We start from the raw sequence: 17916 nt of genomic DNA, 5'->3' as shown, positions 1-17916 counted from the left end.
TAAAATAATAAATAAAATAAATAAATAATTCATTTTTAAAAATTGAAAATTGCTTAAAATTTGAACTGCTTTGCCAGAAGCCCATTCCTTTGGTTGCAGATCTATGGTCGGCATTTCAAGTATTTTGTTGAAAATTAATTTTTGTGCGGATCAAAATGTCAATTTTGTTGCTAACAATTGGTCTATTTATACAACACATTTACCTTTGATGTTAAGAAAGTCCTGCTTTTGTTAAAATAAATCAATTAAAATTTTTTAGATTTTAATATGAAATTCGTTTATGCAGTTTTAAAAAAATTGCATGCTCAAAATAATTCGAGATTATGCAGGGACTGTCTAGGTGTATGAGGACACCTAAAATCCTAGGGATTTAAAACATGCTTTCGCAGAATATCTGCGGAAGAATAAACTGAAATAATTTCAAAAAGAGCTTTAAACAAGCTTACTTATTCCCGAATTAAACGAGCCATTTTAAAAATGTTATTGGAAATTAAGGCTGACATTGTTAATAAAGAAGTCTGGTTTGATTTCTTATTTTTGCTAATTTACAAGATTCAAAGTCAACTCCTGGTAAAATTTAGAAAATTAATGTTAAAAATTTTGATTAATTACAAAATAAATGCTAAAATTTTGTTTTCAAAATAAACCCAAGAAACGGTAAAAATATAGTGGCTTGCACAAGAAGAAAATCGACAAACGACAGAAGATGGAGCATCTCTTGGCCAAGTGATTTTTGCCTTGCGCAGGTCACTACTTTTTTATGATAATTCAGGAATCAGTAAACACTTTTGAATGTTTGTAGGCTTATTTCAAAGAGAAAATTTTAAGGTTCATTTTCTGTGACTGTCAAATGTTTAGGATTTTTTTGCTAGATTTTGTCAGAATTTGAATTTGAATCTTGAAAAGTGACAAAAATCAGAAATGAGACCAGTTTCTCTTGCTCATTGGCTCAGTTTTAAATTTATCGAAAAATACTTAAAATATGAGTCATTTGACGCGGAATTTTATAAGATTTCAAATGCTCCTGTCTTATTTTTTCCGAAGATATCCTTTTAGAATTAAGTACAATTTTTAATATCTAGATTTATAGGTGTCCTCATACTCCTGAACGGTGCTGTTAGAAAATATGCCAAATTAAAAATAGAAGAACTTTTTTCCAGTTACTGGAATTCACTAAAAAATTGCAGCAGCTGACAGGACAAAAATTACAAAATCAATTTTTCATAGGTCTTAATCTGAACCATGTTAATCGTCCTTAAGTCTGATGAGAAATCGTACCAAACTTTTATAAGCAAGTAGAATCTAAAGCTTAAATCCATCATTGTCGTTGGAGACAATAGTAGTAATATCCATGCACACACACACCCATACACTTCCTGCACAGACATAAAGAAGAGCATATTCGAGATCCTTTTACACCTCGATAAATCGCTTCGTATTCGAAAACGGAAGCTGCATAATGAGACCAAGTGTAAACGTCTCGGGAATGTAGGATTGTACGAACTGTATTTCGTGGTCGTGAATATCGCGGTTTCCTGCTCGACGTGCTACGGAATTACGAGACACCTTGGGAACAGATAGCCGGTCCCCAGAAACGCACTATGCTTACGCGGCTTGAGAGCAAAATTCATAGTATCGGGTATAGAACCCGTCGTGAATACACGAAATACCACTTTACGATTGCTCCGGGTAATCCATGGTTAATCCCATTATTATTCCTCTCTCGCTAGAATAGATTGACCCACCATTTAGAAATTATAATCAAATTAACAATGCTACTGTAATACGGGGCTTAGCGGGACATGAGAGAGACTCATGAAATTTTTTTTACATTTTCTAGAACCTTAGATGGGAAATTTCCTAACTCCTAACTCCTAACTCCTAATTCCCAACTCCCAACTCCCAACTCCCATCTCCCAACTCCCATCTCCCAACTCCCAATTCCCATCTCCCAACTCTCAACGTGGAACTAAACTCCTACCTGCTAGCTCATAAACCCGAAACCACAACTCCTAATTCCTAAATCGTACGTCGCTCCATAAACGATTTATACGTTCGGGTTAGTCCAGGTGGCGTCTACAACCAGATTTGTTACGGTTGGAGCTTTTTTTTAAAGTAATTAAATGTGTAAATCAATTGTGTACAGCAAATAGTAATTGTAAAGTTATTGAAAAAAATTCTTTGATTACAAAATAGATTTATCAACTGAAAGTTAAAATAATTATTTCATCATACTCCTTAAAAATAAATGATGATTTTTAAATTTAAAGAAAGGAATACAACTTTAAGAAATTTAAATTAGATCAAAATCAAATTGAGAATCCTATTTAACAAAACTGATAAGAAAACCAAGAATCCAACGGCCACATATGGAAAACTTCCATAAAAAGCACCTATGTAATTTGGAAAAACGTATTTTGTTCTGAAAAAGAAAACAATATCGTTGACACAAATAAAAAAGAGGAAAGAAAATGAGAATGCAACCGATCAAATTCTTTCCCTTCTCTTTTTTAATTTCTTTCGTCCTTTTTATTTTTTCTTATTATCGAATCACAATAAATGAACATTTGTAAATAATTTTTACCAATGTTTTGGCACTCATACATCACCCTTATCAAGGTAAAAAAAAATTGTGTAGGTAGGAACAGCACCGAAACAACGATGCTCTCTCTTTGATGTCTGAGAATCAAGAGCATTTTACGGTGATTGTCCTAATCTGGTCTGTAGATTCTTGGTTTTATTTCCCAAAATTCTATACATTAAAACAGGAGTACCTTTTTTATTATAATTATCAATTCAAAATAAATCTTAATATTTGTATACACTTTGCAGTTATTATTTGTTACAAACAATTTATTTGCAAATACAATTATTTCAAATAAGTCCGCCAACGGTAACCAATCCTGTTTTCGACTCAAAGCATAAGGCGCCATAAATAAATTACGTAACAGCTCAAGGAGGGGAGGGGGGGCGAGACAATTTGTTACAATTTGTCACGTTTGGAGGGAGAGGTCCTTCATTCGTTTATGTAAGTTTTTCAAATTTGATAAAATTTTCTTCTAAAAATCATCTTTTTAGTCATAAATTTTATTATTGTCTTGAAATTTCAACAATTTTCCTAAAAAGACATCCTTTTTTGTTGCAGATTCAAGTCTTTTGTTAAGAATTCAGATCTTCTCTTAGGAATATTAACCTTTTTTAAAATACTCATTTTCTTGCTGATTAATTAGTTGAAATCTCTTCTGTATGAAACTTATTTTTTCTGAAAATTTTTCTTTTTTATTTATAAGTTCATCTTTTTCAATATAAATGTTGCATTTTTCTGGTAAGAAATGGAACTCTTTTACGGAAAATTAAAGTATTGCTCAGAAAAATTTATTCTTTGTTCAAAATTCTTATTTTTGCGTGGAAAAGTCAATTGTAATATTTTTGGATGGAAATTAAACTCCATAGGAAAATTTGCTTATTTTATTTAAAAATTCGTCTGTTTTATTAGAATTTTTTTTTGACAAAAATGCAACTTTTTGCTTGAAAATTGAGCAATCTTCTTAAAGATTATACTTTTTGCTTACAAATTCGACTATATAGCTGAAAATTAACTTATTGTTTGTGATTCTTATTTTAGTTTTGGAAAGAGAACAGAAACCTTTTTTTGATATCAATTTAACTACATTTTAAATTTATCCGTTCTAAAGACATTGATCTTTCTTAAATGAAAATGCAACTGTTCGTAGAAAATGTACTCTTAGTTTAAAACCTATATTTTGGTGTTGAAAAATGAAATGAAATCTTTTCCGGGTGGAAGTTCAACTTGAAAAAATGGGTCTGTTTTTATTAAAAATTCATCTGTTTCAGAACAAATTCTATCTTTCTTAGGTAAAAATGCATCTATTTAGTAAAGAATTCAACTATTTTGATAAAAAACTCATATATTGTGATCGTGAAAAGTCAACTTAAATCTTTTTTAATAAACAATTCAACTATTTCTTCGAAAATCTATCTTTTTGATTTAAAAATACCTCTGTTTTAGTAGAAATTTAATTTTTCTTAATGAAAATGTAACGTTTTGGATAAAAATTCTTCTTCTTTGTATGAGTATTAATCTATTTTGTTTAAAAGATTTGGTTGAAAATCTAAGTTTTTATTTGAAAAGCCTTTTCTGTTTAAAATTAATTTTTAACTTAAAATATAAATTAAAAATTAAAAAAATTGTTTTATTTTAATTGAGAATCCTTCTTTTTTAGTAAAAAAATTTTTCTTTTTTTTATATTTCGTGGTTGTTGGGTAAAAGTGCATCAGTTGCGTGGAAAATTAATTTTTAGAACAAAAAGTCATATTTTGGTTTGAAAATTCATTTTTTGTGGAGAAAATTCGTCTTTCGACTTGAAGGTTTAATAATTTAGATAAACTTTTATTTATTTCTTGATTGAAAAATATTTATTTTTCGAAAATTCTCCTTTTTGGTTTTTAGATTATTTTTTTTTTGGTATAAATTTGATCATTTTTGATTAAAATATAACCTTTCACAATTTTTGGTTGGAAATTTAACTTTTTAGGTTGGAAATTTAACTATTATGTTCCAAATTTAATTATTTTGTTGAAAGTTTAAGTATTTGGTTAAAAGGGCATCTTTTATAGTAGAGGAGAATTTTTGTTTGAAATAAATTAATAAATTTAAAGTTTGCATCTAAAATACTGTTTTATTCTGATTATAAAAGATTATATGTTAAAAATATTACAAAATTATAATGCTGGTATTTGTATATTATTGATCAAGGAAAGTGAAAAATCAGGATATTTTGAAAATGAAGTTCCCAGACAACCTGTCTAGTTCTGTTGCGGAATTTAAGTATGGTCCCTAACAGTAATAATAATATAATTATATATAATATGTAATAATAAAAAATAAAAATAAAAATTATAACATAAATTATAATTAATTCTAAGTAACCTTTAGATTTGGTTCCGTAGTTATTTATTTATGACATGATTAAAATTAACTGGCAGTGAGATACGTTGTATCTGTGAAAAGAGTACATGGGACAATAGTTTTTGTACATAACGTTATAATATAGGCTGTAAATGCACCTCTGATATATGCGAACTTTCATTTTATAGCAATATAGAGTTCCATTTTACATTTTTACACACCTTGAAGTATTTCATTTCTATACTTTATGAGATGAAAATCTGAAAATCACGTGTTTGATTGAGAAATGATTTTATGATCTAGTTTATGATAAATAAAAATCATGTAGGACATATTGAAAATTTGTAATTAAATCGTGAAATTTTTCCAAAAATATGCGGTTCGCTGGTGTGCTATAAAGATTTTTACTTTGACACCGTCAAAAACGTTTAGAAACCATTTTTGATTATTGAAAAATTAAGCCTAAGCTTTAGAAAAATTACATTAAATGTTCAAGGCTCAGATTGACTAGAGGCCTGTAAAAAGTGCCATTATTCAAATAAAATTGCAAAGAAAGACGTGCAGAATTTCAGAAAAAGTCCGTGAAAAGTCGCTTCAAATTTTAAAAGATGATGAAAAAAACATTATCAGACACTTAATGATCAAAATAAGAACTTCGATTGTTTAGGCGTATTATGCAATTTTCATCGATTTTTAAATATTATTTTGCAAAATAAAAATAAATTGTAGAGTTAAAATGATTTTTTCACAAGAGCCATTAAGCATAAAGGATTATGAATCTGGGTTTAAACTATTTATTTCTGAACTGTTAAACTTGTCAACTTGGATAATTTCCAACTGACATAAGTTTGTAATTTAAACTTATTTTGATCTTAGGAATCATTAAATTTGGAAATTTTAAATTATGCAAAAATTAAGGATGACTTTTAAACCCGACAGTTCAATTTTTAGCCAAAGAGTTTAATTTAAATAAAAATAATTTTTAACTGAACAGTTGCACTTATAACCAAATAGTTAAAATTTTAAGCCAAACAGATGCATTTTTTAAAAGAGAGTAGAATTGCCAACCTCCAAAATTAAATTTTCAATTAAAAAGATCACTTTCAACGAAGAATGTCGAATCTTCAACTATTTGTTCAGTTAAAAACAAAAAATAATTTGCCTGAAAAAGATGCACTTTTTAGAAGACAGTTTTTTTCAATTTTCTATTTTTCACCAAAAAAATTTAATTGTAAAAAAAGAATTGAATTTTCAACAAAATGTTCGATTGTTTAGATAAAACTGATTAAACCTTAACAAAAAACAGTTGCATTTCAAACTAGATGGTCGATTATTCAAATCAAAAAGACGAATTATTTAGAAGAAAGTAAAGTTATTGTTCTTGAAAAGTTAAATTACCATCAAATAGTTCGTTTTAAAATAATAAAAAGAGGATTTTAGAAGACTGTAGAATTATGTGTAAGTCCTGAAATGTGCAATTTTCAAGACATTTTTGAACCAAGAAGGTGAATTTTCAATAAAAAAAGATTACTCTTCAACCATACAATATGAATTTTTAATTCATAAGGACGAGTTTTCTATTTTTGATATAAGAACGATTACTTTCAAATAAAAAATAATTCAATTCTTAATTAAATAGTTTAATTTTCACACCAAAAGAAATTTCGAAAAATAGAGTTAATTTTTCAACAAAATAGTTCATTATTAACTGAGAAGAAAGCCGTTTCTTTTACAGAAGAAAAATTTCAATCAATGGGGAAGAATTTTATGTTTTCTATTTTTAATAAATAAATAATTTTTTTGAACAAAATTATTGAGTTTCCAACTAAATGGTCGAATTTGTAAATGCAAGAGATTAAAGCTAAGCCCGAGCAGTTACATTTTCAACCAAATAGTTGAAGTTTCGTGCAAGAAGACGAATTTTTGATAAAATAGTTAAGTATTAAAAAACATGGTTATTTTCAACTAATAAAAAATTGTCTACCATCAAAGAGGAATGATCAATCCAAATGCATGAATTTGATATAATAAAAGTGAATTATCAACAGAACAGTCGAATTTTCGGCAAAAAAGGATACCTTTCCAGTAAAAGAATTAAATTTTTGAATAAATAGTCGAATTTCGAGCACGAGAAAATGTATTTTTAACAAAAAATAGTTGGATTTCTTTAGGGGTTTTTATTAATTTGGTTCGAATTTAAGCGATAAAAAAAAAGAAAAAAAGGAAGTTTTTTTCCCCTGTTTTCTAAAAAACTTCCTTTTTTTAAGTAAGGGAAAAGACATAAAGCCCGTAATTAAATTTGAAATTAAATAATTTTGAACATGTTTTACTCAAATTCGTCTAACTTGATAGGGTTGCAATTAAAAAAAATTAAAACAAATAAAAACGGATCTACGAAATTAGAAATTGTTTAATTTCAAACACTATTAATTCTCATTTAGAATGGTAACATTTTTTCCTAGTACATTCATGAATAATAAAATTGCAGACAGTTTATACTATTATTAAATTTTAAAATTTCTGAATAATAAAATTCCAAACAGAAAATTGCCCAACTATTCAAGTTCCGAACTTGAGAAAACTCGAATTATAAACTTCCTAAATTTAAGCTATTAAAAAAATGTTTTTTTAAAATCAATATTGTATATTTCTTTATGAAAAATACAATAGTCAAATATTTTTATCACAGATTTTTTTCAAGTTTTCAAAAGTCATTATTTTTTATTTTCAAAAAATATGTATATATTTCCGGATAAAAAAGTTTGTTTAAAAATTTGCATTGTATTTTTTTAAAGAAAAAAAAATTTAACAATGAAAAATGTTTGTGTTAAAATACTAATTTTTATTGAATCGGGAATTTAATGATTTGGAAATTTTGAAATTCAGTAATATTATATGCTGTTGGCAAATTTATAATTAAAAAAGTCTGATAAATAAGAAGATACGTTCTTAGACACCACATCTTTAATCATAATTTAATAACTCATAAGTGTCGAATACAAAATTTCGTGTAGTTTATTATTTATACCAATTAAAAAAATTGTCGAATGTGTATAAGCAAATTCAAAATATAAATTTTTGAAGTTTGCTGTTCCTTGAAAATTTATATCCTGTCATTCTGACAGTCGTTTGAAATGTGGAAATAAAGCCTCGATAGAAAAGCGATGCATCAACAAAAGTTTTGTTTCCATGGAGGTTAACAGGATTTTTTTCTTCTTGTTTGTCTGTTCTGCAGAGCGCATCAACTGCTATATTAAATTCGAAAATTTATAATTCGGAAAGACATGTAAAAATATTGAAAGGTATTTACTTAATTGCCAAAAATGATTCAAACCCTGAATTCTTCAGGTTTAAAAAAAATAATTTATTTCTTTAAAAAATATTGCATTCGATATAAGCGAGTCTCGACGTTTTGCAAGCAGCACTTTTATTTTATTTTAATTTATTTTTGAAAACAATTTTTAGTTTATTTATCTATTAAAAAATATTACGAATTGTCTTCTCCATAAATCTAAAAATTAAAATTTATAAATAAGTAATTTTTTCAGTGTGTTAGAGGTCTAAAATAAATATTTCTAAAACACGGAATTCTTCGTTGAATAGTTCTCAACAAGCCTCTATATTTTCTTTTATTTTTATTGAGAATAAACCAAATTTTAAGTTTTGAAGATTTACAAATGTTCCGAAAAAGAATCTGAAAGATTTTAAAGACAATTTGTTTTAATTTTGTAGGATTTTAACCAATTTCAGAAGAATTTAATTATTTAAAATATAGCTATAACTTTTGTGAAGATTCTAAAATAATTTAAATGTTAAGAGGATTTTAAAATTTAAACTAAATTTTAGATTCTTGAAAAATTGTATAAAAAAACTTAGAAGCTTCTCAACAATTTTGAAATTTTTTGAAAGAAAAAAAAACTATTTTTAAAGATTTTTTGTGGATTTAAACCGATTTTTCATTTTGAAAAATTAATTTAAAAACAATATTTAAAAGAAATTTAAGAATTTCCAGAATTTCCAGAATGGTGAAAAAATCGACGAAAGTCCAGAAGTTTTAAAAGAATTCACAAATAATTTAAACTTTAAAAGTATTTCAAACTTTTTCAAATAAAACGTGGATTTTTAAATATTTAAAAATAAAATTTAAGAGCATCTTGAGAATTTTGAGAGACTTTAAGAGGATACATTTTTGTAAGGTTCATGAGAAAATTCAAAGAAATTTTTTAAACAATTAATTCGAAGTGATAATTATAATACATTTTAAAACATTTTAAGTGTTTCCTTAAAACTGAAATATATATATATATATATAAGATTTTAAAGAATTTTTTTTAATTTCGAAAGATTACACAATTTAAACAAATTTTCAGTAAGTTTGCAAAATATTTGGAATTATTATATAAATAAAAGATATTTAAAAACGAGTTTAGATGTTAGTGATTAATTGTTCATTTATGATATTAAAGATTTATTATAAAAAATCATTATTGATTTTAACTTATTTCAATACTAGCGTGAATTTATTACTAACTGTAATATAAACATATTTAATCATAATTAAACCGTCATGATAAAAGTATAAATATCTTTTTTTGTAATTACTAGACAATCATTAATAATTAAATAATTGCTAATACTAAGAATATTAAAATCTAACATCTATCTGCCAATTAGAATACTGAATATAATTAACATTTGTCAGCGAAAATCGGTTATTTTAAATAAAACACATTAATTTTAAAAGAAGACTTACAATTTAAACAATTCTAAGATTTTTTACATTCTTCTTTTTCAAATATTATTATTTTTTCAAAATCTTAAAATTTACCATTTTTATGCAACTTTTGGTTCTTAGCATTTCATACCGGGAATCGGTACTTTGAATAAAAAATCATTGGACTTCAAAGACAACAATTTTTTAAACAATTCTAGATTATGCTCGTGTTTTCTACCGAAAATCGGTATAAATTGCAAAGAAGATTTACAAATTTAGAATAATTCTAAACTATGTCAAGATTTTTCAACGTATATCGGCTATATAAAATAAAAATCATATCACGTCAAAAATTAAAGTTACAGTTTTGAACAATTTCTAGTTAGGATTGTATTTTTCGTCATAAATTTATCATTTTTTATCAAAAAGGCGTCAGTTTGACTGCCTGTACGAAATATTATAGTTAAATTTTGGAAGTTATGATATTAAATCTTATAAATTATCTGAAATATGTTCCTAGCTTTTCTTTTCCATTATTGTAGGTTATAATAAATTAATAGAAATTAACCAATTTTTTAATAATATTAATTTTGTGTTTTAATTTACGAATTCCGTGAGACCAAAAAAATCATGGCACGCTTAGCACGCGTGTTTCTTTTCTTGTAGTATACAAATAGTTTGAAAACTCCTCCCATTTAAATGTCCCAAATTTCTTAAAGAAGGAGTTAAAATAAATTTTCAATTACAACATCCGGAAAAATTTTCTTTATTCAATAAAATCATTTTAAATTAATAAAGATCTTCGCTTAGATTAGTGAAAGCATATATATATAAATCAACTTAAATATTATCTTGGATTAAGGGCATGTGATACTTACAGTTTCCCCGGCTTTTTTCCACAAAAATGAAAAGTTTTGAAAACTGAATTCGGAAATGCTATAAAATATCATAACGGACGTCCCCAGACTCTTTTTTGAGGGATAATAACAACAAAAATTTATTGTGCTAAATACAAATTTTATGCATAAGCATTATTTTGAGGTTACGTCGTTTTTCATCTCTGCCTTTCCGATCATCTGGAAATTATTTATGAAATAAATTTTTTTGATTGCCTACAAACAAGGTTAGGTTTGGGAGATTAGTTACTATGTTTATTTTTAAGTCCAAAGTTTTCGGCCAAAAATATTGTGCAGTTTGGAAGTAACGCTCCGGTGAATTGTAACACACATAACCTCGAAACATACACGCACGTTGTTAGCAATATCAAAATTTTTTTGATAAAAAAACACAAAAAAGTGTGTGGAGACGTCCGTTAGCATGTTTGCTATCATTTCCCGGATTTTGAAGGCAAAATATTTCTTATCCTAGGAAAAAAGCCGGGGGAACCTAACACTGAAAAAATCGATACTATTTCCTAAGCGCTATACAAATTAATCACATTTTGCTAAATTAAGACTTTTTTGAATTAACATACAAAAAAAGTGTGTGGGGACGTCCGTTAGCATGTTCGCTATCATTTCCCAAAATTTTAAGACAAAATATTTATTAATCTAGAAAAAGAAGCCGGGGGAACCTAAAACTAGTAAAATCGAAAATTTTCTAAGTATCACATGCCCTTACGGGAAATATTTTGCATGCATTAGCAAAAATATTTTTTTGGATCAACCGACAGTTATGGTATAATCAACAAAATTTTAGTGACCAAAGAATTTTCTTGGATCAAACAAATATTTTGTTTTCAATATAATAACCATATTCTATGGTTGATTTAACTAAATTTTCCTTCATTTAACTAAATCTTTTTCTGAATAAAATAATAGTAAAAATTATTTTAATGTTTTGAAGAAGTTTGTACGATTTTGACTCAAGCTTAGAATTAGAAAAAGTGTGGAACTGTAATAGGTGTGATCCACAGAGGGAGTACCACGTGAGCCTGAACCCTGCACGCTGAATATAACGGGGATGTTGGAAGCTGTAATCGAGACTAAGGACATTCACGATAGAAAAGAGACAGTACAGAAGGAAGGCCTACCTCTTGACTGTATTTGGGAGATTCACGTAGAGAAGGATAGCAAGGTAAGATCTCTTGCATAACTTGTACTTACACTTTGTGTCTTAACTGATATTCAAGCCGAAACACAATCTTGAAGTTCTCAAATTTATCTTTAAACAAATGATGCCCAACAGGTTAAAGTCTTCATTACCTCCTCGAAATACTATTATCCTGGCTAAGCTCTAGAATTACCACAACTCTCCGGTACCTTGTGGCGACTATAAGAGATTTTATTCTGTTGCTTAATATGACGTAAATTTGAGAAAAATGAACCATTCAAAGCAGCCACGTTTTTGAAAAATATTCTTAATAAAAAAAATTAAAAAGTGAGTTTGTAATACCAGTGGAGTCGTGAAAGAAAAATAAGGAAAACTTCTAGCGTGGAAGCATTCGGGACATTTGGCATAACAGGGAAAATCTTTGTCAGAGCATTATGAGTAACAAATGTTTAAGATAAAAAAAACTAATTTTTGGTATTGAAAAAAGATATGTCTATCTCATGTGCATAGTTTTTATCGAAATAAAATAGTTTCTTGGTAGATTTTGTCATTCCGTAACAGTTTGCAACATAATCAAGACTATATTTAAATTTGAAGGAACCCACGAGATTTTTCGACTTGTGTCATTCTCGAACGAAGCGCAGAGGGCATTAGTTATTTAACGGTAACAATTTCATTTCCGAAAAATTGTCTTTTCTATTAAAAAAGAAACAAAAACGTTAACATTAAACAATATCAACAAAAGATATAAAAAATCATAGTCAAATGATGTTTTTGAGGATTGTACGATGAGCGTTAAGCATTTGGATGTTTGGATGTGACGATAGTCTACTTAGATTTTTAGAAGACACTTGTTTTTCATTTGCTATTTAGCACTTAGCATTTAGCATTTAGCTCTTAATTGCTTATTTTGATTAGTATCATTGGATGGGCCTAAAAAAACTTTACAGAACAGAGGCAAATAATGCTAATAACTCACACTTTTGTCGGGTTAGGTTTTTCAGCAGATATTGTGTACCAACCTTTTGTACTCTCCAAAATTTGAATATGTCAATAAATGTCGGTTCGATGACATTTCCAGGATTTCGAATAATTTCGCTATTCCTCTCCATGAAACCCATTGAAGTTTATGGTAAAGTCCGTCAGTGGTACTTTACAATATTGTGCAAAGAGAAAATATATATTCACAAGAAGTGATGACCTACGCCTCAATGAGAACTGTAGAAAAAAACTTTGCAAATTTTTGTGTAAAATACTAAAAACAGTTAAATATTTAACATTATAAACTGTTTTTCGTCGACCTTCCTTATATTGTAAATATTCTTAAGATAATATATTTATTATTTGCTCTTTAAATGAGATTTTAAGAGATTTTTAATATTTAAAAATATCAGACATTTTTCAAAAGATTTTAAGGTATTTCAAACAATTTCAAAGGATCACGAGTGGTTTGAGATGTTTTAAATTATTTTAAATGATGTAGAAATTTAAAAGAAATTACCCAGTATATTTTCAGAAAGACCTTAAAGTTTCAAAAGAATTTTACAAGATTTGAAGGAACTTCAAGGAGTTTACTCAGATTTCTAAAGATTTTGGGATGTCTTGCAAGGGATTTGAAGGAATTTCAAGAGATGTTAAAATATAGCTAGATATCTCAAGACAAGCCTCGACATTTTAAAAGGATTTTAATGGAAATTTGAAGATTTGAAGCAATTTCAAAAGGAAGGGGGTTTATATAGAAGGGATTTATTAATTTCATGGAATGTCAAAAGATTTTAAGAGATTTAAAAAGATGCAGAAGTGTATCCACGGATTTTAGAGGATTTTAAAGCATTTCCGGATATTAAAAAGGATTTAAAGGGAATTAAAGTAATTTTAATAGCTTTTTGACTAAGGTTTGACAGATTATTGTATAAAAATGTTGTATTTTTAACAACAAAGAAATGTAATAATTAATAAAAAATATTAGTTTCATAATTTCAAAGGAAAAATTATTTAAATATTTGTTCTCCTTTAGTATTTAATTCAATTAGTAAATAACTTAATGAAAAATATTAATAATTATTATTAGAAATTAATAAAATATAGGAAACAATTAGAATATTAATGATACTGTATTGATATTGTTATTTATTTCCAAATATTCCAAACCTTTAATTCGAAATGTTGTTTTAAAATAATTAAACATTGATTAATATCAAGGATTAAAAGACATTTTTGGTAAATGAGATTATTGGCTTAGAAAATCAATCTTATATAGATCCTGAATCAAAGATTTTTCTATAATCTCATTTTGTATTTTTTTTAAGCATGCCATAAGGGCAATTCGCGTCAGGGCCAGATGCACATGCGCATTCGAACAAGTCCGAATTTAAAAATTGGATTTCATTTATCACTGTCCAAAATTGAAAAACTGTACCTTCCGAGCGAAGAAAAATCTTCGCCCTCTCTTTTCTCGAAACGTAATTATATTTTTAAAGAGACTATCTTTGTTTCGGTTCTGGAACTTAACTAAAGCTAAAATGTAAAATTTCTTTTTCTTTTAACTAAAACATGGATATATTATCACCATCCATCCATAGTTGAAAAAATGTGCTACTCGAGCGAAAAAAATTTCTCCCTAAATTTTCTCAGAACCTAATATAATTTCCTAAGAAAACTTTTCGCGGTTTAATTCAGTAATAATTCATCTCAAAAATCCTTTTTTAAACCTAAAATTTCAATTTTTTGGAACTTTTTTGCCCCTTCTGTAAAATTGTGAAAATGCGGGTGAGGCCCTTATGCCATGCTAATCTTTATTTATTATCATACAATCAATATATCAAGTCTGAAATTTGATTGCTTGAAATATTACTATTACATAATTTAATTATTCAATGAGTTATGTGGTTTTCGATCATCTGAATTTGATTTATTTTGTGAATTTGAGGAAATTGAATATAAATACAGTTCCTTACTTTTATCTTAAAAAAAGTCTTGAAAATTCAAACTGAATTCTACTCAATCCAGTTGTTCTAGGATAGATTTATGTGTGATCACAGTACAATGAAATTGAATTTTAGTAAGCTCATACGATATACATTTTCAAATTTATAATTTTAATTAAGTTAAAATAAACTTTTTTTGAGTACGAAGTGAATTTTATAAAATTCAAACTGAATTCTAGTAAATTCAAATTAAGATTCACTTATTTAATTGAGCTTTAATCAATTAAATATAGATTTCAGTACATACAAAACCGAATTCAATCACAATGAAATTGAATTCTAGTTAATTTAACTGAATCATACTAAATATTTATAATGTAAATTAAGTCCTGCATTCAATGAATACTATACTCTCGAAACTTTGATTAAATTTGAATGAATTTGACTGAATTATTCTGTCAGCGTCCCGAATTACAATCATCATCGCGTGTATTTAGAATATAAAAAGTAATTTTAATTAAATTTAATTATGGGATAACTATAAAATGAATTTGTTTCAATCAAAGACCATTTAAAGAACTTTAATTAATCTTATGATTGTATTAAAATTGAATAAACTAAATATATTTTTCATTATTTTTGTTTCTTCGTATTTTAGATACAGCTGACGTTTCCAGAATTTGATTTGAGCAAACCCAACGAGTGCGATGCGAATTACGTTGACGTATTTGAGGATTTTCCAGATATTCCATCGCGATTAAGAAATTTTTGTGGTAGTATTGCCGATCTCGTAACCACTAAAGGACATGTGGCCTATCTACACTTCCATGCAGAGCCTAAAGCCATAAATAGCTCATTCAGGGCTGTCATGACAGCAGTAAGAGATAAAGATAAAGATGGTAAGTGGAATTCAATAATTGATAATTATTCCCCATGATTAAATACAAGTTAACGGGCGAAGCCTATTTCATATCCGGCTACCTGTTGGCTCAACTCCCACTACTCAACTTCCCCTCACACAGCGGAGCGACCCTAAGAGGGGTGCTGCCCGTTTGATTACCGCCTACCTGCTTGCTCGACCCCCACGTTCCAACTTCCCCTCACGCAGCTGAGGAATCTCAGACTGTTTGCTGTTTGAGGTAAATTAAATGAGGTTTCTGACATTTAGTGCCACCCATGGTTGCTGAATTAATCCTATAAAATAAGCGCCAAATTTCAAACGTGTAGTTTCTGAGACACAAAAGAAGAAGTATATTTTATTGAAATATACATCACAAAAATATTAAGAAAATAAAAAACAAGCAAATATATTCTTATAGCATCTGTCCATAGTTATTAATAACTTCGCATTAATAAATTTGGCAAGTTTAATATTAATGAAGATAAAATGATAATAAATAAAATTTATGAACATATTCAGTCTCGGAATGAAAGAAATCAAATGGAAGGAAAAAAGTATCTAGGGACTATTATTTCGCAAAAAATGTAACAATGTAAAAAAAAAATTCTTTTGGGTTACAAATTTCTCTTAGGTGGCAGAATATTAACCTTCTTGGTGATTAATTCTTCTTTTTGGTTGAAAATTTATTTTTTCGGTTGAGAATGTATTAGGCTGATAATTACTTTAAAATGAAAATATTTGATTAAAATTTTATTTATTTGATGAAAAATCCTTTTTTTTCTTGTTAAAAATTATTCTCTTTGACTAAAATTAATTTTTTTTCACATGAAAATTCATATTTTAATCGAAAATTAATTTTTAGAACTGAAAATTTAACTATTCCATTTTTTCGTCGAAAATATTTCTTTTTCTATAGTACTTTAATCTTCTTCGATAAATATTCATCTTTTTGATGAATTTTAAATTTATTTCACTTATTAGAAATACATTCCTTTGGCTGAAGATTGAACTATTTTGTTGAAAATTTGTGATTTTTTCTTGGTTAAAAATTGATTTTTTTCACGTTTTTACTATTTTAAGGTCTGAAATACTTTTTATACATTAAAATTAAATGAAAGGAGCGAAGTATTTAGTGATTTAAAATTTATACGAAAGAAAGTAAAGTTTCAGAAGATGTGGGTAGAACGAAATAAAATTCATTTCATATCAAAATTTGGTTAAATTTATTTCTCGTGTTCTAAAAAATAAAAGAAACATGCTATATAAATGCACACACACGCACACACACATATGATCAAATTCTTATGAATACTGCAGTAATTTTATTAATCATAATAATTCATTATAAGTTGAAATATAATGTTCAAAAATTCTTCGCATCACTACTAAAATCTCAATTAATGACACATTTGGTATTAGGCCACACGTTTTAAGATATCCGTATGCATAATGTGAATTGTAACAGAACAAATAAAATTATTTCAATATTCTAAAAATTTCTATAGAAATATTTTCGGTGAAAAAAAATAGTTAAATTTTTTGTTCGAACAATTAATCTTCGGTTAAAAAAATTAATTTTCATTTAGAAAAGTTAATCTTCAAACAAAGAGATTAATTTTCCACAACATTTTTTTTCACAAAATACATCAAATTTCCACCAAACATAGTCAAACCTGGATATAATGTCAATTTTGGGACTGATTGTGATCTTAAATCCAGAATCTCGGAACTATTTTGTCTCTACTGTCTCAGAAACATTAAATCCAGGTTTGATTGTATTTTGAATTTTCAAAGGAAGTTTCAACCTAACATTTAAATTTAAAACAAGAAGACAAATTTTTAACCAAAAACAAGAATTAGTCATCAAGAAGGTTAATATTCTACCACCACCAAAGACGAGTTTTCAACCCAAAAGAAGTCTTTTTTTAAATTGTTACATTTTCAAGGAAATAATAGTCAGTGGATACTTCTTTGTTTTCATTTGATCTCTTTTTTTCCCAGATTGAATATTTACACAAATTTCATTCATTGTCACTTCATCTTCTTAAAGACATTCACACGTAGACAAAATGATGACAATGCTAAAAGAAATTTTGTGTGCCCTGTAAGTTACAAGTTTTGGAATTTTGGGATATAATCTTTATCAAAAATTCGTTAATTCGAACTTAAAAGTAGGTTATTTGCAACTTCATTTTCTACGTTTATCCTTAATCTCCTACATTTCTAATAGTGCGCTTATTCCAATTTTCATTTTTCCATTCACCTTATTCTCGATCGTCATCATGCTGTTATAAATCCCAAATCTAGAAAATTTTTATACATTCGAACAAAAATTTAACTCGTTTAATTCGTCAGGCCATTGCAAAACAATATCCATCTATATTTTTAAACG

The 17916-nt window shown here is 27.2% G+C and overlaps 1 protein-coding gene across 1 annotated transcript in view; it reads left to right on the top strand.

The window, feature by feature from the left end:
- The window catches only part of LOC117178493, a 455271-nt gene that overhangs the window by 349564 nt on the left and 87791 nt on the right, over positions 1 to 17916 (top strand). Inside the window, exons 5-6 of the mRNA XM_033369920.1 lie at positions 11560 to 11720; positions 15282 to 15522. Of these exons, the coding sequence (XP_033225811.1) occupies positions 11560 to 11720; positions 15282 to 15522 (402 nt within the window). The remainder of the gene's footprint in view (positions 1 to 11559; positions 11721 to 15281; positions 15523 to 17916) is intronic.

This window comes from Belonocnema kinseyi, chromosome 8, assembly GCF_010883055.1.
Source record: "Belonocnema kinseyi isolate 2016_QV_RU_SX_M_011 chromosome 8, B_treatae_v1, whole genome shotgun sequence".
Taxonomy (NCBI): Eukaryota; Metazoa; Arthropoda; class Insecta; order Hymenoptera; family Cynipidae; genus Belonocnema; species Belonocnema kinseyi.
This window is presented reverse-complemented; position numbering and strand designations above follow the sequence as displayed.